This window comes from Oryzias melastigma, linkage group LG24, assembly GCF_002922805.2.
Source record: "Oryzias melastigma strain HK-1 linkage group LG24, ASM292280v2, whole genome shotgun sequence".
Classification (NCBI taxonomy): Eukaryota; Metazoa; Chordata; class Actinopteri; order Beloniformes; family Adrianichthyidae; genus Oryzias; species Oryzias melastigma.
In genome coordinates this window covers 17,176,145-17,203,445 of record NC_050535.1, presented here as the reverse complement: position 1 = coordinate 17,203,445, position 27,301 = coordinate 17,176,145, and the positions used below count along the sequence as shown (strand labels likewise).

Sequence of the window (27,301 nt, the reverse complement as noted above, 5' to 3'; positions counted from 1 at the left end):
AATAAACTCCAGATTTGTGTGTTATATATGCAATGCACCACACAATTAAGAATTTTGCATATAGCATGTTAACAGGCAATGTAACTTTTTTAGTTATTTTTAAAATGTTTGTTTACTTCCCTAGAAAAATATTGAATTTTCTTGTTCAAACAGGGGAACATTTTAAGTTTAAATGATAATGTAAGAAAACATTAATGTTCTGCCACATAAATCATCATTTTTGTTGTAATAATTATAAGAAAAAAGGTTAAAATGTATTTTGGTAACACCGTGCCACCACTATTGATATTTTTGATCATTCCAACTGTATTTTTGTGCAGCATTTCGGCTCATGTTGTTGTTTTCTAAATGATTAATAAATAAAAATGGACTCTTAATCCCAATATGTAATATATACAGCACATGTGATGCTATATTATTCACTTTTCAAATGAAACAACCTTCTTTTTCTTTCTCTATCTCTCTCTCGTGCGCGCGCACACCCACATCCTCACGAGTGTCAAAGCGTTGAAGACAGAAGCTGCTTCTTTCCGCACTTTTTGGAATAAAAACCGACTCAAGAAGCCCATTTCTCAAGCAACTAAACCGAATTTCTCTTCCTTAAAGACGTTTGTATTTTTTTCCTCCTTTGGTTGAATCTGAAATCAAGTTTTTCGATTGGAGATCCAGTTTTTACGCATTTCAAGGAGCAGCAGCAGCGCAGAGAATCCGCGTCTTTTACTTTGTTTCCTCCACGAATAATCGGGAATACTTTTGATGAGCAACAACAAAATGGGTTTTTTGGACATCAAATGGACTTAATATATAAGCTTTTTTTTGTTGTTTGTTGGTTTGGAAAACAACGAGTCTTGATTTCCCCCAAAGTCTTGTGCGCGCGTCACGGAGGTGTCCACAATGTTGCGCGCAGAATAGAGTCACCACAGTCCTCTCCGTGCTCTGGAGTTCCAGTTTATGGGGGAAAAAAATGAGAATCCAGCGTCGATATTTGACAGAGTTTGGAGGCTTTTAAGATCTGCTGCTTAAGGAGTGTCACCCTATTCCCCTTCGCCATGGCATCTTACTGGAAGTATGCTCCATGTGGAAGATGGTTCCTGACTTCCCCTCATATTTCAGTCTTCTCCGTCTGTGTGCAATAGCACCGAGGCAGTGAAATCTCCCCTTTGTTTAGGTAAGAGCTCAGCTTTTTGGTATATTTACGCAGACATTCGACATACTTTTTCCATAATTTATTACTTTATTTTAATTTTTTTAAAGAAGGTCAGTCAAAAGTTCAAGAACTGAGATGGCTGAGAGGATGACTTTAGTACAGCTTTGAATTTATTAAATCAAAAATCAAGAAATTCAACACATTTTTTCTAAAACAAGATAAAAAGGATGTTAAAAATGTTAAAGCAAACGTTACTCTCACATTTAATGTGGCGCATTTGCTTGATGTGAATTCCTCAAATGATTTTCTGCAGCTTTCACACATGGTCTCAATCAGTCAGACATTATGGGCGCTATATAGGGGCCAACCAGGGTAAGGTTCACATGCATTTCCAACATGTATTCACTTCTGTGATTGCTCTCTGGAATGGGGGAAAATCTGAGTCTGATTGCAGGAGGTTCTGTTCTGAAAGTGGCACCAGCTTCATCAAATTAAAGTCTCCCTCCCATTAAAATACTATTTTTTGAGTTTTTAACATTGATGTGTGGCATTTTTATATGAAAGAGAACAAATGTAATAAGAAATCATTTCGTTTTTGCATTTCTGAGTATTTCTCTTTTTAAATTGCTGTGAGTCAAACTGTCAGACAGGCTCCAGCTCAGCTCCAAAAGCCACGCCCCCTCAGAGGAGATTTTGGAAACACAGGCTTCAGATCAGCATGAAAAATGACTTTTTAATACTTTAGGTTTTGGATTTTTGGTTTAAAAGTCCATAATCATAATTAAAACACTACTGGGGACGTTTTTTTTTTATAATAAAGAAATGGTCACAGGAGGACGTTAGAGAAGACTGTGATTTAGTCGTTTGCATTTGTGCAGCTAATTCTGTATTGCAAATTTGAAGATGGTTTTGCTCATGATGATGCAGTTTTGGACTCGTGTGAAGACTATTTTTGTGCACACAACACCTACAAAACTGTATTAGAAAAAAAATGTAAAAATCAGGGTTTTGTCAGAGTAAGAAAACCCTCCCATCTGAACAATCAAATAACGGAACAGAAGAGAGTAGAGGCACATTTAACAACATTCGGGTTTATTGTGTATCTAGACAAATGTATCTGTCTTCTTAGAAGAATAAAATGTTGCAAGTCAAATGTCTCATTAGCCGCCTGATACTTCAGAACAGGATCTGTTTAATTTGAAAAACATTTAGAAATCAAGTAATGTGTCAGCTAATACTCTCTGTCAGTCATCATACTGGATTATCTGGCATAGAAACCTCACTGATAAGTCAGCGTTTCCATCATTCTGAAGGTATCCAGGAGTACAATATATCTGACGGTAAAGGAGAAGATACTGTTCTTGCAAAGTCAACATTTAATCCAACCAAAACCTGTAATTAGGTGTCAAAATTTCCAGAATCTGTTTCCAGCAAAGGTCCCAGGAGACTAGTTTCAGCACCGCTGCTGTTGGTTAGTTTGGAGGACAGTGGCTGGTTATCAGTCAGAGCTGAGAGGAAGACGAAATGAACCAGAAAAGTTGCATTACCTGGAATAATGTTAGTGTGAATGCTTTTGTAGTTGTTGATGATGCTGAAGCTTTTTGCTGAAAATGGTGACGCAATTTACTTTAATTGCTGAAGGAATTTGCTGAAAATGCAAAAGCTATTTGCAAAATGTTAAATTTGCTAAAAGACTGGAAATTTTGTAAAAATACAATTAAAAAAGCGCTGAAGCTGACCCGAGTTTCTGGAAAAAGTTGTCATAAAATTGCTTGAAAATCCCTAATACATGCCAGTTTTGAAAAACATATTAAGAGTGTTCAGACCTGGACTCAAAATTAACCACCAAAACATCAGTACAAGGGTCGTAACAGTTAGCCTGTTCCTAAAATAAAAGCTAAACTTTAAATTAGCCATTAAAAACCTCAGTAGATAACAAATTAGCCAAAAACATTAGCATGTTGCTAAAATATTAGCTAAACTCCAAAATAGCATAAAATTCCTCAGTAAACTAAATTTGTCAAAAACCCTAGCATGTTGCTAAAATAGAAGGAAGACTCGAAATTAGCCTAAAAACCCCAGTAGATAACAAGTTAGTAAAAAAAAGCTAGTATATCGCTGAAATACTAGCTAAACTCAAAATAGCCTTAAATTCCTTAGTGAGCGAAATTAGTCAAAAATGTTAGCCTGTTGCTAAAACAGAAGCTAAAATCGAAATTAGCATATAAAAACCTCAGTAGAATTAGCTATAACGTTAGCATGTCGCTAAAATATTAGCCAAATTCCAAAATAGCATAAAAAATCTACGTAGATGCCAAATTAGCCAAAAAAGCTAGCACTTTTCTTAAATACTACCAAAACTCCAAAAGTGCCTTAGATTCTTTAGTAACTAAATTAGTCAAAATGTTAGCCTGTTGCCAAAACAGAAGCTGAACTCTAAATTAGCCTCTAAAAACCCCAGTAGATGACAAATTATCCAAAAACATTAGCATGTTGCATTAGCATTAGCACTAGGTAAACTTTAATTTTTTTAAAAATAACTATAAAATATTGAAACAGCCCATGAATATATATAAAGTCTTGATGCTAATCAACTTAAAATTTTAAAATTTGAAGACTTTCTCATTCATTTTTTACTTATATGTACAAAACTATGAAGTATATAAATACCAAAGATACAAGCAGTAATGTCCTGAACGAGCTGAATGTTTTGATACCAAGATTGCTGAAATCACTGAAAGTGTGAGTGCTTACTAAGCATTCACACAATCATTTCACTGGAATGAACAGGGTGCCATCTCCGTCACGCGCTCTCTGACACACACACACGCCCGGCACGAGCGTCTGATGATTCAATTCAAAACTTAATTTAATTGAGTGGAGCAGAATTTATCACAGGAGGGAGCAACACTAATTAAGCGTGAACGATTCAAACCGCTGTTTAAAAACGGGTTTTTATTCGCAAGGAAGACAAATAAAGGAGGCCTGATGGGGAAGAGGGGGCAGGAGTTCACATATCTGAAAACATGCTGCCAAAAGGTCAGTGTGAAAACACAGAGGGACATACTCTCCTGATAGATGACTCACCTGAGACCGTCAAGGCATAGAAGTAAAGCAGACTTTATTTTGTTCATGTCCTTGCAATATTTCCTGTGATATTCTTCTTTTTTTGACCCTGTGGACCTTCCAGCAGCACAAACGAAAATCCATGTGATGATAAAATTACTTCTTTTTTCTGAGCCTCAGCAGTTTTCCCTGCTTGACTTCACATGCTCAGACATCTTTTTTAAGTAAATGTGATAATTAAAGGGTTGACAGCTACATAATTAACTTTTTTAAATAAAGAAATGTTGGATTTTGTGAAATCTGTAAAGTTTACAGATTAGGCTGAACATAAACAACAACAACAACAAAAAACGTTACCTGCTAAACACAATTAAGAGTTTAAACATTTTGGATAATATTTCATAAATGCTTGCATTTATGATTATTCAGAAACTGCTTTCTTATGTCTAGTAAAGGCTAAGATGTAAAGATGGGAGGATGAATAATTTTTCGACTGTGAAATTATGGTGTAGCAACAAAGGTGACTAATTTACTGATGTATACTACACACATTTGCTGTAACACAGTGGAAAACATGTATTTTTTCTTTTAACGAGCCCCTTTTAATGTCAGTTAAATGAAGATGTTCAGCGACGTCACGAACTGACCCAAAAACAGAGATAAACAAATGCTACAAACCCACCATCTGGTAACACAAACAGCTGAAAGTGCAGCTGTGATGCTTCTATGGCTCTGATATATCTGGGGGGAAAAAAAAAAAATCCACCTTAGGAATGTACAAAGGAGATTTAGTGAAACGTCTGGCTCCAAACAGATTTGTTTCAGCTGGAGGGCACATCCTCTGTAATCCATGTCATTTGTCATCTCGTGTGTGGTTTTAGCCGTCACATCTACTTCCTGCTGGAGCAGGAAAATCAGCTTTAAAAGCTCGTACTAGTAACAGGCCTCTTGATTCACTGTACTAAGCTGAGCCACACGACACTAAACTACACTAACTTATAGGGGTGATCACGGATAATCCGTGGTCCGTACGGATCACTGGCCACGGTTTGGCCCACACATGTACCGCGGATCACCCCCCGCTCCTACTCCCGCCACTGCTGCGGGATACCTCACGCGCATTATTGCAATCAATTGTCTGTCCGCAACGAGTGCAATTGGCGTCAAATTCATGTAACGTCTTTGGGTGTAACGGATCGCAAAGCTCACGGTTCGGATCGTGTCACGGTTTAGGGTCACGGTTCGGATCATTTTTCAGATCAGTAATAAAAAAATTAAAAAAGAGAAAACAAGAAGATAAAAGACTAAAAATTATTTTTTAAAAAAAGCTTTCAAACATTTATTTGAGAAAACATATATAAAGTACTTAAAAGCAAAAATATACACAAATCTTTGAACTTTGAAGATAAACCGGATCCACCCCGTGGGTAATTCTATCCGGCCCTCCAGATCATTTTATTTTATTGTTATTAATGGCCCAATGTTATCTTACACTTATTTCTAAACTGTATAATTTCGACCGAACATATTTTTATGGAGAGTAAAATATTCAAAGTTATTTAAGGTTTAAGTTGATTTATTCTGGAATAATATTCTTGCCTTTTTATTTTTCATAATCATGTTAAAAAGTTATGATTTTAAAGTTTTAAAAATTAGCATTCTGCTAGCTTTTTAGACTTTTTTAGCATTTACTAAGATTTTTTAGGCTATTTTGAAGTTTAGCTAATATTTCAGCTACATGCTAGCTGTTATAGCTAATCTAAGTTTTCTTTTGTATGTTTTTTGGGCTAATTTGGCATTTAGCTAATATTTTAGCTGACTATCAGTGTCAGTGATTTCAACTATCAGCTTTAGCGTTTTCAACTATCAATTTCAGCATCTTCAGCTATCCGCACTAGCATCTTCAGCGACCAAATTAATCTTACTGCATTCACATTAGCTTTAGCACAGGTAATGCTATATATCTAGTTCATAATAATGTTAAAAAGTTACGGTTTTAAAGTTTTAAAAATGTAGTTTTAGTGTGTTAAATAAATGTTTATCGTATTCGACCCACGACTCAAGGTGTATCTTGGATTTTGGCCCCTTGTGCGATTAAATTTGACACTCCTGATTTAGGGTTTGATTACCCTTCAAACAGTCATGCTGTTTCTTCAAAATAACAGACAATATTATTATGTCTTTGGTAAAATCTAGAAGTAGAAAGGGATGCATGTTCTGTCACTTATCAGCAGTCTTCCACACTATGCTACAATACACTTTGGGCTAAAAAAGATCTGCTGAAAACCAGCAGAGCTCTGATACTGCTTTAGGTGGGGTTCAAAAATCTGCGTCCACTGACTTCATCCATGCAGTGCCAGAAATACCCACGGATCCTGTTGTAATTAAACAGTCCTCTAAGGGAGCGCCAACAGAACCGCATCTATGCTTCAGCCCAACCTGCTGGCATCCACAACTTAATGATCTTCACTAAATTAGTCAGTGATCACAGCTGGTAGAAGCATTAGGAAGTTTATTTGACTCCAGAGAGTATTTGGCTCACTGCTGTGTAATATTCTGCTTCACTGGCCTATACTGACCTATTTATAGTGTAATATGCAGTACTAAACACAATATATGCACAGGAAGCATGGTACCCATACTAGCTGTAGTGACCCGATAATGGGAATTTATGCCCGAGTCTTCCACTGCACTGCTTATAGGGTCAGGTGGCACTATACGGGGTAAGATTAGGGTCAAAATAAAACGTAAGATCGAAAAAGTTGTGAACATTTTGAAACAAAGAAAAAATATGAATACTTTTCATTTTATGCTTGATTACTTTGTTTTGGATATAACTTCAATTTGTCCCTATGCGTACATTTCGTCTTACCCTTGGTCTTGTTTACTTATAAAGAAGTTTTGCTACCGCAGTATTTGGCAAATGACTACATTTTTGCAGCAGGATGCTAAACTATAGGTACTGAAGTACTTTTAAATGACTTATATACAATGTTTCTAAACTTAGGAAGACTATGAGACGCTGTTACAGTTTTCCCTCATCACAAAAATACCCTGCAATTGGTGGACTCAGCAAAGGAGGATTATGCATGTCTTAAGGGTGTAAAACTATGTACTACACTACACTTTCACTAACAAATGGTTCCCGAGTGCAGCTGTGGGTACAAAACAAATACACCAACGTCTGTAGGTGTAGAAAGTTATTGTGCATGCATGTGGTGTTGGAATATTTGTTGTTTTTCTGACGTTTATGTGTATTTTTTGAGTCGGACAGGCAACTATCGGTCCAATTAGCTCTAAAATGAGAGCAAAATTGTCAGGAATGGTGGTGTAGGACCCAAATGCAGGAGACAAGACATGTCGGCAGAAACTGAAAGATTTACTTAAAACCTCAAAACATGACAAAACCAGGAGAAAAAAAACCAGTGCCGTAACAGAACTGAAGACCAGACACTTGAATAGGCTGAGGACAATTAACTAAATGAAGACAGCTGTGGGTGATTTGACCTGAACATGGTGAGACTGACAGGTAAAAACAGAACATGACAAAACCAGATCACAGTATCCTGACAAAAATCCACACAATTTAAAATACAACCTCATAATGTTCTGTTTTAAAGAAATTTTCAATCAAATTAAAGCTGCATTTTTATCCAAATTCCACGTTGTTTCTTTCACTTATTAGGTGGATTACAAAAACACTCCACAGTTCTACTTATGATCTGGCCCTTCCCAGCAAGAAAAGCCAAGTGGGCCCCACCTGTGTTTGTCCACATTGGTTTAAGTGGACACCCAGAGGGTTAGCTCGCTACGCTAGCCAGCTCCCCGGTGGACAGTGAACGTCGCTAGCTCCCTAAAGTGGAGATCGCTACAGGGGAGCTCGCTAGAACGAAGCTCGCTAGCTCGATACACTAAACCTTGCTAGCTCGACACACCGAAGCTCTCTACTTTGATATAGCGGAGCTCAGTAGCTCATTAAAGCAGAGCTTGCCTGCTTGATACAGTGGGATTTGCTAGCTCAATACACCAAAGCTTGCTAGCTCAACAAACCAAAGTTCTCTAGCTCGATACACCAAAGTTTGGTAGCTCGTTAAAGGAGAACTCACTAGCTTGATACAGTGGAGCTCACTAGCTTATTACAGCGGAGCTCTCTACCTCGATACAGCAGAGCTTGCTACCTCGATACAGAGGAGCTTGCTAGCTCGATACAGCGGTGCTTGCTAGCTCGATACAGAGGAGCTTGCTAGCTCGATATAGCGGTGCTTGCTAGCTCGATACAGGGGAGCTTGTTAGCTCGATACAGCGGAGCTTGGTAGCTCGATACAGCGGAGCTAGCTATCTTATTACAGTGAACCTCACTAACTCAATACAACAGAGTTCTATAGGATGCTACAACATCCACCTGGCAGCTGGCTAGCGTAGCAAGCCAACCCATTGAGTGCCCACTTAAGTTACACAGGTCAGGCCTCCACAAACACTGCGGACAAACCCATTCGGGGCCCACATTTTCAGCCTCTTTTAAACCAAAATGGGGTCCACTTGGCCTTGCTGGCTGGGTTCTGTCAAATTCTAGAGCTCTTCATGCCCCACAAGTCTTTAAGTTTGGTCACCCTTCATCTAGATCCTTGAGGCTGATTCAAATTAAAATCAAAAGTTCTATTTGGGTGATCAGTATGTCCAATTAAAGCTTTGACGTAGTGAATCCCGCCTGCCGTGACACCATACCTGTCATTCCTGTGCACGCAGCTGCTGGTTGCTATAGAAACATGTCACCTAGCAGCTGAACATTTAGTTGCTATAGGGACAACACCTCGAGTGACGTCGACTGTAGATTGAGTAGATTGCTGTCGTCTTGCTACAAAGAGCTTGTTTGTGTTTTAATCGTCTTAAATGTTTTAATTAAATGGCAATTCTCACACACTTTCCTTTACAGCTTTCTTGGCCTACAGTGAGTTTGCACAGATTAGCAACAAGAGCAATTTAGTCATTACCGAGTGATCGCACAGCGGCTAATTCATTATTCATTAAACAGGCTTAATGGAGAGGTGGATTTCTCATTATTCAGAAGTTTGTTCTGATATCATTTGGGGGTAAATGAGCCGCCTGTGAATTTCACACATAAAAACACAGTGAACATGTGTTAACAGTTAAAATACAAGGTTACAAACAACCAGCAAAGATGAGCTGGACTGATCTGGACTCAAACTCTCTTTGTGTCAGTGCTGGAGTGGCTTCTTATTAGGCTGCTGGTGTGTTAGTTACGACAGGAGCTCCTTCTCTCCGCTCCACTTGTTTTTCACTTGTTAAAACTACAGTTCACATGTTCTTAGGTTGGTTCGGTCCGCTTTCATCACAGGCATCTTATTTCTCATCAGGCCAACTGTCATCGCTCAGCTTTGTTGCAGAGCAGCAGCGTTTCAGTTTTTAATCGTGACTTGATGTAAATGCTTCTTTTACCCCCCCCCCCTCTGTTCGCGTCGTCATTTTTCTCTTACCGGGGCCTCCGTCCTCCAGTGTAATCCATCCTTTTTTCCTGCTCCAGTAAATGGAGGCAATCTCTCCCATCTGGAGACACCGTGTGGGCTCCTTTTTTTTGTTTCCTTTTTCTCACCAAGCATCAAAAAAACAAGAACCCAGAGTGTGAGGGAGCCCGGCAAACCTGAGAAATGTAGCTGGCTGTGTTTATCCTTGTGTGATTCACCATCTGTGATAAAGCCCTTTCCTATTACAAATCAGATGAGTGACAGGGAAAAAGCGGAGAAAGAAAGGACGGTAGGTAGGAGGAGAGAACGTCTGGTCCTCAGTGATTCAGAGCCGCTGCTAGTGGTTGATTTCATACAGCAAAGCTGGCTTTATTGCTTTAAGATATGCAGAGGGGACGGCAGGGAGGAGAGAAACAGGAAAAGGTCCAAACATGATTAAATTAAAATCAGCTAAAAATAGACGGTGGGAGGAGGAAGAAAATAAATAAGATAATGGGTGGAGAAAAGGAGATTCTTTCATAACAACCAGAAAGTATTAACAAACAGAGCCACAGTGAGACAGCAGAGACAATTATGGAGTGCAACTGGTAAAAACTGGAAGGTACAAAACAAGATAGGAAAAACAAATGCTTCAGAGTTATGGGTGTGTGCTGTTTCCCATGCTAAATCTAGCTACTGGAGGGATTCCCATAAACTGGCTGGCTGTGTGGAAAACTGGATCAAATATAAACATGCCGATAAAGACTTCAAGTTACCATGGCTGCAGTTTCACTCGTTTATAACATAATAAAGATATTAACGTGTCAAATTTGAAACAAATTTGTCAGGACTCTGTGGTTGGGTTTTCTAGAGCTTTTGTCATGTTCTGTTTTCCCTGTCAGTCTCACTCCATTCACTGCTTCCTGTTCCTGAGGACGGTCACCAGGGCTGCTCCTCTTCACATGCCCCTTCTTTTGGAGGGTTGCCGTGGCTGCTCCTCTTTGTGTGGCTGTTTCGGAGGAGGGTCGCTCCTCTTCCTGCATCTTGTTCCTGAGGACAGTCACCAGAGCCACTCCTCTTCATGTGCATGTTCCTGAGGAGGGTCACTGGGGCTGCTCCTCTTCGTGTGGTTGTTACTGGGGAGGTTTCGGTCCTCTTCATGCATCTTGTTCCTGAGGATGGTCACCAGATCCGCTCCTCTTTCTGTGCCGGATCCTAAGGAGGGTCGCTAGGGCCAGTGCTCTTCATGTGCATGTTCCTGAGGAGGGTCACTGAGTCCGCACCTCTTCATGTGCATGTTCCTGAGAGGATTCACCAGGGCCGCTCATCTTCATGCACTTGATCTTGAGGAGGTTTACTGGGGCCGCTCCTCTTTATGTGGCTGTTCCTGAGGAGGGTCGGTCCTCTTCACGTGCCTGTTCCTAAAGAGGGTCACCAGGGCCTCTCCTCTTCATGTGCCCGTTCCTTTGGAGGGTTGCCTGGGCTTCTCCTCTTCAAGTGCTTGTTCTCAAGGAAGTTCACTGGAGCTGCTCCTCTTCATGTGGCTGTTCCTGAAGAGGGTCAGTCCTCTTCACGTGCCTGTTCCTAAGGAGGGTCATCAGGGCCGCACCTCTTCATGTGCCCATTCCTTTGGAGGGTTGCCTGGGCCGCTCCTCTTCATGTGCTTGTTCTCAAGGAAGTTCACTGGGGCCACTCCTCTTCATGCGGCTGTTCCTGAAGAGGGATTACAGGGGCCGCTCCTCTTCATGTGGCTGTTCCTGAAGAGGGATTACAGGGGCCGCTCCTCTTCATGTGGCTGTTCCTGAAGAGGGTCACCGGTGCAACTCCTCTTCATGTGACTGTCCCTGGGGAGGGTCACCAGGACCGCTCCTTCATGTTCCCTGTCTCTGAGGATAGTCACCGCTCATCCCCTTTCATGGCTGTATTTCCTGTTTCAGAGGACGACTGCTCCTCTTCATGCATCTTGTCTCTGGGAAGAGTTGCCAGGACTGTTCCTCTTCATGGCTGTTCCCGGAGGAAAGGGTTCTGTTCCCCCTCACATCTATCTGGCTGGAGGAACTCTGAATGTTTTTTTTATCTGTTTTGTTTTTTGTTTTCTTTACTCTATGTCCCCACCTGCCAAGTGTTTTGATTTTGGGCATCTGGGATCTGCCCTTTTGGGGAGGGGTACTGTGAGGATTGTGAGGATATGCTATGACAAAAACTCAGAAACAGGAAGGAAAAATCAGACACTTAAATAGACTGATGGTAAATAACTGAAATGAAGACAGCTGTGAATATTGATTATCCTAGAACTGGTGTGACTTGCAGGAAATTGGCCAAAAAACACTCCAAACCAAGCCACAGAACCTTTACAAAATTCTCACCAAAGTCCACTTGAGAAGTAAGTTAACATTTACTCTTGAGTATTTTGGCTGGGAATGGCTATCCTTTTTCTAGTAAAAGGCAAAGGTGCTTACAAACATCACAATTAAACAAAAAAATTATAGATTTTTAATTTTGAGGTTTATGGGTTAACAAGCCAGCGAGTAAACTACAGCTTTGAATCAATCAGTCAAGTCAAATGTGAAAGCCAGTGAGTGAAAGTTAACATTATTTTTAAACTAAAAACAGTATAGTTTTTAAAGGATTAGGTCTCTTTTATTTCAAATAATTTCATGACCCAAACGAGTAAAAGAAAATTAATTGAAATGGATAAATTTAGGTCTTTAGTATTGCTTTTTCTAAACAATTTTACTGAAGAGCATAAGAGGGGCTGTTATTGTGTTTATTGGGAATATTTCAGCTTATTGACCCACAGCTTAGTGTGACAGCATGCTTTCTTAAGACAACACTTCTTACAATTATTTCCCCCAATTTTAAGAGATTCCCCAATAAGTTTGGGGAAAAGATGATTTAAGGTTTAGTTTTTAATCATTATTTTCACAGACATCGACATTTGACTGAGTGGAAAATCACAACACATTTTAATTTTTCAGTCAACAGTGGACCATGTTAAACAAAATTAATGAAACTTTCTGTTTTTAAACAAATAAAAGTTTCTTACAAAGATGACCCAATCAGGATTTGAAAATCCAAGAGCAATAGTACGTTTTAAGGTATATGTTCACACTGGACAAGCAGGGAGGGGCTTCCTCTTCTTCTTTTTCATTTGTTACTGCTTACTATCCCATGTCTGCTACCTAGAGTTGGAAGAGACATGATGCAAAATGTCGAAGCAGATCAAATATCTTGAATCTTTCTCTTTTTTTTACAGCTCGATTCCGATAATTAAAAAGACTTGGTGTCATAGAATACAATATTGGATTTCTCCTCCTTGGTCAATTTTCAAACGGTTGGCACTTCCGTGAATTAAAAGGGACGCCATGCATACGTCACTACCAAATCCAAGTCCCTGATTGGTCAACCTGGTTTAACTTGCAGAGTACATTCAGCGGCTATTTGTAGTGTCCATAGAGTCTTTAAAAAGTCTGCAGCAAAGTATGCAGAAGCCTGAAATACTATGTTTACAAAGACTTTTCATTGGAAGTACTTGCTTGAACGTGCGTTGTCAAGGGCGTCGTGTGCTTAATAGTTTGCACCCGTAGATAAACGCGTGACATTACTTTTCTAATGTTGGTTACTCAGCATTAAACATAGTCTGTTTATTTATTCTAGTGCTTAACAGTAAAGCACTGATGTTTATGTGCACAAACACAAATAAGGGCTGTTAAAAAAATCTCCCTTCCTCTTGTGACGACTAAAAGCTAGATGTTTACAAAGCAGCAGCTATTCATTTTAATTTAGTGACAAAGTGCACCCCTGCTTTTATATATCGAGGGTGAAAGGCAGCATCTCTAAAACTGTGAAACTCTTTGCAGGTCTTGAATGGAAATGAAATGTTTGTGTCTGTTTGTCTGTCAGCATGAGCTCAATTTTTTATACTCACCAGAAGAACAGAGTAAACAAACACTCTGGAGTGAATCTATAACTACGTACTACACACTCGTCACACTTTCAGCAAGTTGTCCAGAGGCTGAAACAAAACCACTTTTGTAAACAGAGAAAATTGCTATACTGTTGGCGCATTGTTTAAGTCTTCAGTTTAGCCAGATTTTTATCAGTTTTTCTGTGATTTGTTCATTTTATCATCACTCTTTTGGCTTTTATAGCAAAAGCACTGAAAGCCCCTCAGATTTCTATTTATTTCTGGCATAAGTTGATTTTCTGATTAGTCCTCCAAGTATTTAGAAGCAAAAAGAACAAATGATGGGAACATAGAAGCTTTAATGTTCTAGTATTTTCTTTTCTATATTTGTATCATAAAGATGTTTTCTGTTGAAATATTTGTTTTGAAGAGAAAAGAGAAAGAAAGAAGGAAAAAAACGTCCATTAAGTATTTTTAAAATCCATTTTTGTCTGATTCTACTTGTTCTTTAACAAAGTGGATTTCGTTTTGAAGATGTTTTGTGGGAACAGATTTTTGGACCAAACTCTGAGCTACTGAATATTACATCCTCCCGAAACTTCCCTTAGAAACAAGATGAAGAATTAAATTGAGATTTAAAAAAATTAACTATTAAAAAAAAAAAAAACATCCAAGTACTTTGGAAAAATACATTTTCATTGTAAAAACCTGTAAGCAGTTATTTTATCCTCTGAATTGTATATTTTCTGGTGTTATGTTGTTGTCTGGTTGTGTGTCTGCAGGTGAAGTATGACAGCAGCAGCAGCAGGTGTGCTCACAGGCTTGGCCAAGCTAAAGCGCCAGGACTCCGCCCGCTCTCAGCATCGACCCGTACCACCTGGTTCGCCGGGCTTAGGAAACCCCTCTACTGATCCTGCGCCTAGGTGAGATATTGATTTTGAGAAATTTTAGAATATTTTGCCATTTGCTGCCTCTGCTTTCTCTGTTTGAAAAATCGGGCTTTGTTATCAGTTCGAGTTTTTTTTTTATTTAGAAAGAGGAAGCGGCGCACTGATGTGGTGGTGGTGCGGGGCAGGCTCCGCCTCTACTCGGCCTCTGGCTTCTTCCTCTTCCTGGGACTCATCATCCTGGGAATAGGGATCGGGATGGCCACGCTGGGTTACTGGCCACACAAAAAAACCACACCCGCCGGGGGAGGAAATGGCGTCAAACTTGAGAAAAATTTGGCCAACACAAGCCATAATGTGCAAGGTAGCTGCAGAACGGGATGACTGCAGTCTGTGAAAGGCTCCTTTGCCCATCTTGGATTTCTTTGTGATTTTTTAGGAACGCCTTCTAAGCAGACCGGGGGCCCCCTGATGCATTTCCTACAACAACATCTTCACTCTGAGAGGATGAAGATGCTCGGACCTTTCACCATGGGCATTGGGATTTTTATCTTCATCTGTGCTAATGCAATCCTTCATGAGAACAGAGACAGAGAGACCAAGGTAAACAGCACAAGTAGACTCGTACAAAGCTGAAATAAAGGTCATTCATTGTTTAGTTATCAGAAAAAAGGCACTAAATTAAAATGTTAGCAGCCTTTGTAAGTTGTAGGCACCCATTTCCTTGATCTAAGTAAATCTAGTAACCAAAAATGATCAATCTTGAATGTTCGGAGTCCTCATCCTTTAAATTACAGATGTTTTTAGCAAATTTAGGCATTTTATCAGTTTTTTGCAAATTTGGCATTCAGCTAATATTTTCAAATTATGCTAGCTGTTTTGGCAAAATTAGACATTATTTTTCAGTTTTTGGCTAATTAAGCATTTAGCTAATATTTTAGCATCATGATAGCTGTTTTGGCAAAATTAGACAATTTTTTCAGTTTTTTGGCTAATTTGGCATTTAGTTAATATTTTAGCAATATGCTGGCTGTTTTGGCTAATATTTTTCCAGTTTTTTTGGCTAATTTAGTATCTAGCAAACATTTTAGCATTATGCTAGCTGTTTTGGCAACATTAGACATTATTATTATTTTTTTTTTTTGGCTAATTTGGCATTTAGCTTATATTTTAGCATTATGTTGGCTGTTTTGGAAAATATTTTTCCAGCTTTTTGGCTAATTTAGCTAATATTATCGCAGGCCATTAGCTTTAGCATTTTAAGCTATCAACTGCAGTATTTTTAGCTTTCAGCGGGGCTGGGTTGATAATATCTATAAATCAATTTGAATCGATTGAAGCTTAACAGATCAGTAATTGATTTATAAAAATATAGATCGATTTAGCACATAAAGGTAAAGTCAGCTACCTTGATGCTAATGTTTAATGGAATTTCCCATAGGACAGCTAATGCTAACGCTCGGTCAACATAAGCATACATTCCTGACCAAATAAACATCTTTATAAACACACAGACATGAATTTTCCAAATTCTTTTAAGGTCATATTTTTTAAAGTAATCATTTTTGGTCTAAAACACAGTTTTGTGCTCATACTTTCTTCTTCGCCACCTAGTGGCCAAACTGAAACGTCCTCCAGGAGAAGCAGAACAATGTTTACAATGTTAATGATCTGAACATTTTAGTTAGAACTTCTCCTTTAGAGAATCCATGTAACACTGGATGATATTAACAATCTCATTATTTCACTGATACATTTACAGTATGTGAACTGGATCAGATTAATATGAATATGTTCAAATCATTTAGTAGATTATGATTGCATTCCTAAACAAATGTGTCTAAGTGTGTAAACTCAAAATTGAATTGAATTGAGTGGATTAAAAGAATAAAAAAAAAATTGGAATCAAATATAATTATAATTATCGATAACCAGCCCTAGCTATCAGTTTCTGCATTTTCAGCTATCAGCTCTGGTATCTTTAGCGGCCACATTCAAATCAGCATTCACACTAGCATCATCGCAGGTAATGCTATATTTCTAGTTTAAAGGTGAATTCCCCCGCTGGTACTGCTAATCAAATTCTCCTCTCCTCTAGATCATCCATATGCGAGATATGTACTCCACAGTCATCGACATCCACCGCCTCAGGCAGAAGGAACAAAAACATCACTATCACCGCAACAGCACCTTTGCCCGAGAGTCGGCCGATCTTCACGCTTTTGGAACTGATGCTGCCGCGCGTTTTCCCAGCAACCCCCTCCTAGCATTCTCCCCTTGGGGTGGAAGCGGAGGAGGATCTGCGGAAGAGGAGGAGGTGTTGCTAGGGGATGAGGAGTTTCAGAGACGTAACGAGCAGGATAGATTGGATTGTAGCTTTGCAGGGTTGCTGGCTCCACTCTACAGGGATCGTCCGTTTGGAGGTCCTGCGCTGGCCCACTCGGATTCTGTGCGTCACCAGTGGTCAATGGATGGTGACGCGGAGAGAGGAGGACATCACGCTGGCTCAATCGTCTCTTCCTCCATCTCTGCGTTTACACTCCCTGTTATAAAACTCAACAATTGTGTAATTGATGAACCAGAAATGGAGGCAATAACTGAGGAGGACAGAGGAGGAGAGGCAGTCGATGGGGAGAGGTCAAAACCTCTCAGCTCCATGGAGTCTCTGGTTGTGCCTGTAGCATCTGTTGCAAAGGCCTCCAAACCCCCAGGCTTACAGCGGAGTAACTCTGCCTCCTCATCATCCTCCCGCTGTTCTTTCTTTTCCTCCTCCACGCTCTCTCCTGCTCCCTCCTCTACCTCAGGCTGCTGGCTTTCTCCAGGAGCAGCAAGGAGCGACTTTGGCTCTAATACCTCCTTGCACATGCTCAACAGTCACTCCAAATCCCTGGACCTGGAGCGCGGCTCGAGCGTGCTGAGCGTCCACCAGGAGCAGAGGAAACACCCCAGCTGGCCCCGGCTGGACCGCAGCAACAGCTGCCGCAGTCACGCTGGGAACCGCGGCAGCAGTAAAGGCTACACGCGCCTGGAGGACAGGGAGGAGCAAGGAGAGCCGCGAACAGACGTGTCAGCGTGCATGGCGGCGAGGCGCGACTACAGCAAACGTGAGAAGCTGCTAATGATATCCAGGTCACACAACAATCTGAGCTTTGAGCATGACGAGTTGAATAGTAGCACAATGAAAAGAGGAAGCTCTGAGACTCAATTCTGAAGACTCTGACGGGAACAATGAAGAGGAAGCTCCAGAAACATTTTATAGAACAATCTGTATCAATATCAATGAAATGTTCACACCTCATGTCTGCTAAATGCTACATTCCTACTGCATCGGTATGGAGCTAAATTGGGGCCAAAATTATGTGAAACCCAAATTAAACATGTTGAAAAATAATATTGGTGCTTGGCCAAAAAAAATGTAAAATGTCCTAAACTTTTTGCTATTCTAAAATAAACGTAGTTATTTTTGGCTTCAAATGTTCTGTTTTTTAGGTTTCAAAACCCAAAATTTCAAAAAATTTTTTTCCAGTTTTGACATTTTTTTTTATTTACAATTTTTTTTGTTTTCAAATCTGAAAATTTCCGATTCAAAACTTTTAGCCCCATTTTGGCCAAACGTTTTCAAAAAAAGAGCGTTAGGTGAAAAAAGATTCAAGTTTAAATGTTCTGTTTCTTAGGTTTCAAAACTCAAAATTTCAATTCAAGTTTTTCTCAGCTTACACTCTGTTTTGAAACTTTTGGTCACAATGGGACCAAAAGTTTTGCAACTGAAATTTTCAGATTCCAAAATGAAAAAAAAAAAAAGATTTGACACTGAAAGAAAAGTTTTTTAATTGAAGTTTTGAGTTTTTAAACCTAAAAAACAAAGCATTTGAAGCATAAAATTATAAAGTTTACTTTAGACTACCAAAACGTTTGGGACATTTAAATTTTTTGGGCCAAGAACCAAATTTTCTTTTTCAATTTGTTTTATTTGGGTGTCAAATAATATTGGCCGCAAAATAGCTCCATACATTTGTGCAGAGGTAGTTTTGTTTGCTTGTGTTTGTTACTTCAGTCAACGGAGAGATAAAGAATGAACTTCACAAAGGGATGGTTGAATAAAATCCATATTGTAGTGATCTTTTCTTTTCTTTTCTTTAAAAACAACATTTACAGCAATTGCGGTAACAGAATACAACAATCCAGTTTCCCGGAAGTCACTGCAACTTTCCAGTAACTGTGCAAACAAAAAACGGTTGCTGAATCCTCCGCACTGGCCCCCTTTTGAAAAACAAGCCACAATTATGATTCGCTCAGGATTATACACTTTCATACGGCCCCAAATTTATTCAAGATGCAGAAAATATGAGGGGCCTCCGGTCACACGCAAGATGGCGCCAGAAACAAACTAACCGGAAGCGGAAATTTCGCAACTTTAGCCAGTTGCGTAAGCGGAAATTTCATAAACTTTATTAAACACTTTCAAAAATGATATTTTAATAACTTTTCAGAACTTAAAGATTTTATATGTGAGTAAACTGTAACTATATCAGTTTAGTCTACAAGATGAGTTTCAAAACTTTAAATTTTGCGCCCAGCTCCGGCAGGAGGACGGACTTTCGGTAATTGATTTTTGAGCACCATCTTTTTTTCTCTGAGGCCAGATTCTCTTGGAAGATGTGGTTCATCATTTTCATCATATTTAGTAATTTACTTTCCCAAAGGTTCAGGAATACTCTAACATGTTTTAGCATCAAAAACAATGATGAAATTATCCATTTACAAACTGTGTCTTGTGTTTAAAAACTGTTTCTGATTTGCTGGATTTAGAAAAACGAGTGCAAGAAAGGTTGTGTTTCATGAAAATAAAGGTAGAACATAATTATGTTAAAAAGTTACAGTTTTGAAGTTTTAAAAGTTTATTTTTAGAATGTTCAATAAATCTCTGTTCGGTCTGCGACCTAAGGTGTGTTTTGGATTTTGGCCCCTTGTGCGATTGAGTTTGACACCCCTGCTTTATGGTTTAAAAAAACTGGGCTCCAGTGTGTCTCCCTATAGACTAAAAATTAAATTATGGTGGGAAACAGAGATGCATAACACAACTGACAACACTTATACATCTGAGTTATCAGAATCTTTTCTATGTTTCATTTGTGATTTTTCTGTATATTTTAGCAGCGCTCTTTTTGGCTACATCTGGAAAAAATCTTTTGTTTGTTACAGGAAAACCATTTTGTAAGACCACAGCTATTTCCAGTTATGGCTAGTTTCCAGCAGTCATTGTAAAAATGAAACTTCTCTTAAAATAAACTATTTTCATTGAGATGTGTTTTGTCTTGAAGCTACGTTAGTCAGGGGGGTCTGGTTTGGCGCCTGGGCGAGGAGGGCAGGGGTTCCACATGGTGTTCCTGTGTGTGGGGGTTGTGGTTGGCGCCTTTGGGTGGGGGTCTACAACCTGAGGCTTCAGAGTCATCTCTTTCATTCCTCCACAAAGGTCTCTGACTACATCCAACAAAATTAGTTGAGTTTAGATCTTTAACACGTCGGATAACTGAGCAAAAATATGATATGATTTCTGACTAGAAGTTCTGAAAGTATAGAATTGCATTTACATGTGTAGCTTTTATTATATAATTTTAATATTCCACAGTATTATTGTCATATTTATTTTGTATTTAATAGTAAAAAAGAGAAAACAAAATGACCAAAGTCGTAATGATAGAAATTGCAATATCTGACTTTCTTACATTTCAAATTATAAATCTGCTTCAGCGGGCGATATTTTATTTTGAAAGGAACTCCTACAATGTGCTGCTATCAAAAGTAAAAGCAGAAACTATTGAATAGAAAAATAAAACTCTGTTAGAATTTAATTACTGTAAATATTTAAAAGCTATATTTCATTAATAAGTGACACAAACATAAATGAAGAGTATTGAGTAGTAATGACTCTTCTAGCATTAAAAGTCACACACTCCTGACAAATTAAGATAAATTATGTATCTAAGGCAGGGGTCTCAAAGTGGCGGCCCGCGGGCCATTTGCGGCTCCCAAGTTAATATTTTGTGTCCCCCGCCTTAACATGAAAGTTCAATGTCTATTAAACAACATCTTCTGCATGTTGACACGTCTTTAATGATAACCTTCCATTTGCTATTGTTGTTGGATCTGGTCGTCAGAGAAGTCCTTAGCATCAGTTGCTAGCGTCGTTAGCTCCTGTCGTTTCACAGGACATGCAGAATATAATATTTACTAGTACATAGACATAAATAAATGTTCAATAAACTTGTTCAGTAGACAATGGATCAAAGATAAAGACAGTGGACACAAAAACATAATTTTGGCATGAATGGAACCCCATACAGCCCAGACTCAGCCTTCAGCGGTCCCAAAGTCAATTGAGTTTGAGAAACCTGATATAAGGCAGTAATTTGGGGTCTAACTTTATGTTTTCTCAACATTTTCTTTGAAATTTCAGATAAAAAAAATACATTTTGGTGGATGAGTCAAGTCTGCTTGTAGGAAATGTTTTGCCTGTATAAATAAGATAGTAATAACAGACATATCAAAAATGTTTAAAGTGCTGCACTTGAACACTCTAGTCATCATTTAATGATGAATGGATGTATGAAGATACACACATCGTTAAAAAAAACATCTCATTTGTGCTCACATTGTGATGTTTTTACCAATACATTTGACAAATACCAAATTAATTTACCATGAAATGAACTTTTGAACAAAAAGGTCATAAAATGCACGTCTCGTTTAGCAGCATAATAAACTCATTGTCCGTTTGCTCTTTATTTTCTCAGTGAAAAACCTTCTCATTTGTCTGATCTGCCAACTGAGTTCTGACTGACAATTGAGCTCGCTCTGATTAGTTTTCCGCTGACTTTTTTACAGCTTGCCCTTCAGGTAATTGGATTAACAGACTCTGGAGAGATTCTGATGGTAAATGCTTGTTTTGGTTTTAATAAGCTGCCATGTGTGTGACGCCTGAAATGCAAATCCCAGCCTTAAGTAATCCTAAAGTTGTTGTTTTGGATTGAGAAAGGAAGGCGATCATTATCCAGTTCAATGTGGCACTTAATGTGATTGACAGACACACCTTGCTAACCAGGCTGGAGCCTTCATTAGCCGACAGTGTTCCTCCCGGAAAACAACGTTTTATGTTGGCGCTGTCTTTTTCTCTGCTTTATTTGTGCCCAGAAACGAAACAATATGCAAAGATCCACATGAGTCATCTCCAATTAAAATGCTCTCTGCAGGGATGTGAGGTTACATAAACACATACGTTGGTTTGTATGGCCACGTCCATGAAACACAGACACAAGTGTGTCTCATTACCATTCTAACCCAGCAGCGTCTAACCTGTGCCAGATAAAACTAAAGCCAGAACCAAACAGAACTAGAAAAGTTGCCCTACCTGCGATAATGTTAGTGGGAATCCTTTTTGCTGAAAGTAATTGCTGAAGAGGCTGAAGCTTTTTGCTGAAAATGGTGAAGCAATTTACTCTAATTGCTGAATGGATTTGCTGAAAATACAAAAGCTATTTGGAAAATGTTAAGTTTGCTAAAAGACTGGAAATTTTATTGAATAATAAAATAATAATAATAACACTGAAATGACCCCACTTTTGAAAAAAATGTAATAATGTAGTAAAATTGCTTAAAAAACCCCCTACTAAATGCAAAAATATTTAGTGTTGCTTAAATATGAGCTAAACTCCAAATTAGCCACAAAAAACCTTAGTAGATGCCAAATTAGTCACAAAAGCTAGCTCATTGCTTAAATACTAGCTTCTTCTTCTTCACCTTTCAGCTTATCCCTTTTTGCCAAGATAAAAATTATTCAAAAATGTTAGCATGTTGCTAAAATAGAAGCTAAAATCTAAATTAGGCTAAAAAAAAACCTCAGTAGATGACAAATTAGCCAAAAACGTTAGCATGTTGCTAAAATAGAAGCTAAACTCTAAATTAGCCAAAAAAAAACCCTGAGTAGATAACAAAATTAGTCAAAAATATTAGCCTTTTGCTAAAATAGAGGCTAAACTCAAAACTAGCCAATAGACCCTTTTCATAAAGGGTAACCTCACCAATTATAACCAAAATATGTACAATATTTATTTTATAAATCTCCAACCTGGTTGTATTGGTTTCCTCCTCTTAGATTGTTCACAAATCAAGAACAAATGTCAGTATTCATGCCTCAGTGCTTGCAGCACCTGCAGCTCTGCTTTCCCCAAAATCCTATGGATAATATTAAACGAGTCCTGGATTATTTCTATCTGACAACCGGGTTAAAGTTAGACAAAGGTTACAAGAACTTCACTGAATGCGGCTTGTTTGATTATGAATTTTATTATGATTTATTCTTTTAATCTGTGCTAATGCTAACGCTAGCTTTAGCTTTGGGTTTGAGACGAGGAGCTGCAGAAGATCTTTTCTCACCAGTTTAATTCCAGCATGTCTGACATTAAAGTCAAACTTATTCATGTTGTCATGTTTTCTACTGTGGTCGGTGAGCTGCTGTTAGCTGTTATTTTAACATCGCTCCTCTTTGTTTTTGTTCATGTCTGATCTCTGGGCAAGGCAAGTTTATCTGTATAGCACATTTCATGTACAGAGACAATTCAAAGTGGGAAAATAAAGATAAAACATTATCAAATTAATTGAAAACTTTTGCCAAAAATATGAAAGTGACTTTTCCACGTAATGTTACAAAATATGTTCACCCAGATACTGCTTTTACTTGACCGCTCTTATTTTGAAAGCAGATAATACGTGTCTCGAAACATTTAGAGGATTATTAAGCTTTTTCTATTTGGATTTGAGATCGATTTGAGAGAGTAAATGAAAATAATGTCTAGCAGGACATTTATAAACTAATTATTGTTTAGTTTATATTTTATTATTTATTTATGTTTATTATTTATGTCAAATTGTGTTAAACAGGGTTCAGCTATTTGGTTTACCGGTCTAAATCCATTGACAGGAAGTTACGTATCCCGCTGACGGCCCTGTCATCATTTTGTGTGATGTCACCGTGAAAAGGGTCTATCTACTTAAAATTTTAAAATTTGAAGACTTTCTCATTCATTTTCCATGGGGCATATTTTGCTCAATATTGCAAAAACTATAAAGTTTATGAATACCAAAAATACAAGCAGTAATGTCTTAAACAAGCTGAATATTTTGATACCAAGATTAAATCGCTGAAAGTGTGATTGAGTTTTTACGTGCCAAAAAATGCACAGAATGGATCAGTAGAATCACCATAGTATGAATGCACAATTATTATTATAGTTTGAAGCTCTAAAATGTCTTCTAACAAATTATCATATGTGCATGTCTGATCAATAAGAGTATTTAGATTCAAAATCATAAAAAATGGCAACAGCAGCAGAACGCTGACATTTGTCTCATCTCTGTCTTTGTTGGAGGGAACAGATGCGAGGAATAAACTGTGCTGAAGGCAGCAGACATATTTAGGCAGCACGACCGGATGATGTCTCATCCTGTTAACATTAAGCATGCAAACCAAAATTACCTTATCCCTAGGAGAGACGTTCTCGACTCCCTCTGTTGATCTAACCCAAGATTTTTAGACTAAATCTACATTTAAGATGCAGATCTTTTTGTTTATTTATTTTGCCCTCAGCGACCAATTAAAAGCTGGAAATGCAATTATCTAGATTCTACTTTGGGACATGACTTTACTCCTGTGTGTCATCCGCTCCTCTCACTGTAATAAACAAGGTGTTCAATCAAAAGCAAACATTTCCCGCCTATAGGTTCCATCAAAGTCAAGTGTCTTGTTTGTGTTTGGCCCTTTAAAGACCCACTCCAGTTAAAATAGTCTTTTTAACTTGTTCTTGTGGCATTTTTCTCATGGTTTATATATATAAAAAGAAGATTAAGATTAAAATTATATTTTTGAGTATTTCTTTATTCAATTCATGGTGAATTGGGAGCAGATGAAACAAAAGACCCTCTTCAAGTGACGTCACACAAAATGGCGAGTGTGGAAAGTGACTTCCGGTTCACGGGTTTAGAGCTGCAAAGCTGACAGATGAACGCTGTTGAAAGCAATTTTACGCAAATAATAAAAGGTAATCTAACCAATTGTAACCGAAATTTGTAAAATATTTATGTTGTCCTACCTGGTTGTATTGATTTTCCCTCTTAGATCAAATGTCAGTAATTCTCCTGCAGAATGCTCCACAGTTGCTTCCCCAAAGTCGTATGGATGATATTAAACGAGTCGTAGATTATTTCTCTCCACAACCCAGTAATAGTTAGACAAATGTTACAGGAACGTCATTGAATGCTGCTTTTTTGATTATAAGGTAATTCAGATTTTCTTCTTCTAATTTAAGCTAGTGCTAACGCTAGCTTTCCATGACGGGGATGAGATGAGCTGTAGAAGATCTTTTCTGTCCAGTTAAAGTTCTGTGTTCACAAAATCACTAAAATCAGAGCTAAAGTCAGACAATTTCAATGTGTCTTAATATAAAGAAAAACTAAAAACTGTTGTGTTATTTTCTGACGTAGCTCCCATTTCTTGTTGCTCATAACTGTGTCCGATCCCTGCAGGATAATAAAGGTAAACAAGGATAGAAATACTTTGAAACTGTCAAAAAATATATATAAGGAAAAGATTATTTGCATGAAACTTTCTAAATACGTACAGCCAGAGCTGAACTTTTGTCTTGGCCGCTCTTATTTTGAAATCTGCAAATGCGTGTCTTCACACTTAAAATATTCGCTGTGCCACTTGGTAAACATTCCTATTTTTACAATTAGCCCTTGAAATACCCAGAAAAAACAACAAATACCTCTTATTACAACAACTATATTTAGCCTTGGGTGCAGATAAAACACGTCAACATGCAGCAATGTGCATCTTGACTGCACCTATTACATATGTCCACATGAATTTCCATTCGTTTTTGTGCTGATTGCACTTAAAACACATGTGAATAGCATCAAGGAAAATAGAACCTGTTAGAATAAAATCTGCTCAAATAAAAGGTCGATATTTTCAATAGAACCTCAAATATTGAAGGATTATTCAAATTTGTATTAGATTTGTGAACGATCTAAGACAGGAAATGAAAATAAAATAAATATTGTAGATTTTTCTGTTGAAATCTGTAAATTTACCTTTTATTATTCACATAAATTGTGTTAAACAGTGTTCAGCTTTGCCGTTCTAAACCTGTTAACCAGAAGTAACTATTCACATTTTGGACCATTTTGTCTGACGTCACTGTGAAAAGGATCTATACCTTTTAAAAAAGCTTTTAGTTGTGACGAATAAGCTACAATCACAGAGTCTCAAGCTTCCTGCTCCGCTCCATTCTGATGCATCCACTCACAGACGAATAGATCCATGAACGTCTTTATTTTCCTTGCCCAAGCTCAAATCTGGAAAAATTGTACGGCTGGAAATCTCAGATATTTATCACCATTTTTGTTGCACCATTAGTGTTATGTTTGGGTTGTGAGGGACTAAGACAAATGAAAGATGGGAAATGGGGGCGGGCTTACTCCGCACTAACATTTCCGCCCTGTCTCCTACAAATCAACATTTTTTTTTTGGCTAAAAAAGGCATATTTATAATTAAAAGACCACTGGGAACGCTTTAAAAATGGATCAAAGATGATTGGAGTTGGACTTCAACGCCACATCACTGCTGACTCCTAAATAACACACACGCTTCGACCGTTTACTCATTCAACGTGCATCAAGTGATTCAAAGCAGTTATTTATGTCGGCTTTGCACTGGTTTGCAACACATAAGTGACATAATTAGTTGTGCAAAGTTGCTTTTTCTACAACAGAATCAGCTAACTAGTGTTGATTGGACAAACGCTTCATTACACTTCAGCGTTAGGCAGCTTTTTTCAGAATCCAATGGAATTACGTTGCATAAACGGTCAAAGGTGACAGTTAGCTGATAAGGTCAACTTTGACCCCCACGACCTAGAACAAATACAGCCTCATTTCGGGGTCATGACCCAGCTCTCTGACAGATGCTGAGGCCAAATCTCACCTTTTCATTTCAGCATCCAGGAAAAAAAAAGTTCCATGTTCTCGACATCATTAGTGTTTCTGTCAAGTCCAACGTGTTACGAACAGACAGCTTGTGCCTTGGCGCCTCCTCGCCGTGTGTGAGGCTCTGAAACAAACCGACACACTCCTGAGTGTCTCAGAGAGCTTTTCAGCATCCAGAGATTCTGCTGTGCATTTTTATGAGGTGATGTAATGAAACATACATTGAAAAAAAAATAAATAAATTTAACGGCCTGTTTCACAGTAAGTCATTGAGGCACAAACTAATTTAACGCCTTCAATCAACCGCCAGACAACTTCTAATTAGTAACCAGAAGTTAGGATTAAAAATATTTCCTAATGTTTCCATCTGATGATGCAAAGGAGTGCAGTTTATTGAAAACTTATAAAAGGTATAAAAAATATCCCTTTACTAATTAACCCTTTAACTCCAGTGTTTACACTATGTTCTTTGATTTACTGTAACTTTTCAGACGTTAACATGATTTTGAAGCCGCTTTTCTCTCTCAAAATCTACTGGACTTATCGTGTTAACGGTTAAAAAGTTACAATATTTTAACAGTTTTTTTGTTTAAGTGTCACCTGCGATGCCCCACCCACCCGAAAAAAAAAAAAAACACCCAAAAAATGTATTTTTTTCTGCTGCTTATTGCCTTGGTACGGAGCCCCTAAAGGGACATAAAAATAATTAAAAAAAAAAGTTAAGGTAAAAAAAACCATTTTTTTTAGTGGCTCCGTAAAAAATATTAAGTAAAAAAAACATTTTTTTCT

General features: G+C 38.2%; 1 protein-coding gene and 1 long non-coding RNA gene across 2 annotated transcripts; one reads left to right on the top strand and one right to left on the bottom strand.

The window, feature by feature from the left end:
- Positions 1 to 460: 460 nt before the first annotated feature.
- tmem200a (transmembrane protein 200A) lies at positions 461 to 17,924 on the top strand. Its single transcript, XM_024291676.2, has 5 exons — positions 461 to 1,168; positions 14,365 to 14,505; positions 14,616 to 14,833; positions 14,909 to 15,072; positions 16,568 to 17,924. Exons 2-5 carry the CDS (start codon positions 14,372 to 14,374, stop codon positions 17,678 to 17,680), a joined length of 1,629 nt encoding a protein of 542 aa, XP_024147444.1. The 5' UTR covers positions 461 to 1,168; positions 14,365 to 14,371; the 3' UTR covers positions 17,681 to 17,924.
- Positions 14,363 to 22,719, bottom strand: LOC118598126. Its single transcript, XR_004947226.1, has 2 exons — positions 22,595 to 22,719; positions 14,363 to 15,042 (listed from the first exon to the last, which is right to left on the bottom strand). It is a non-coding gene; the product is annotated as an uncharacterized LOC118598126 (long non-coding RNA).
- Between the last annotated feature and the right edge of the window lie 4,582 nt (positions 22,720 to 27,301).

What these genes read in the sequence shown, in the direction of transcription:
- tmem200a (XM_024291676.2), top strand. Translation starts at nt 14,372, where the DNA reads ATGACAGCAGCAGCAGCAGGTGTGCTCACAGGCTTGGCCAAGCTAAAG. An exon ending in TCTACTGATCCTGCGCCTAG is followed by an intron (nt 14,506 to 14,615) that starts GTGAGATATTGA and finishes TTTTTTATTTAG; the next exon opens with AAAGAGGAAGCGGCGCACTG. An exon ending in CACAAGCCATAATGTGCAAG is followed by an intron (nt 14,834 to 14,908) that starts GTAGCTGCAGAA and finishes GTGATTTTTTAG; the next exon opens with GAACGCCTTCTAAGCAGACC.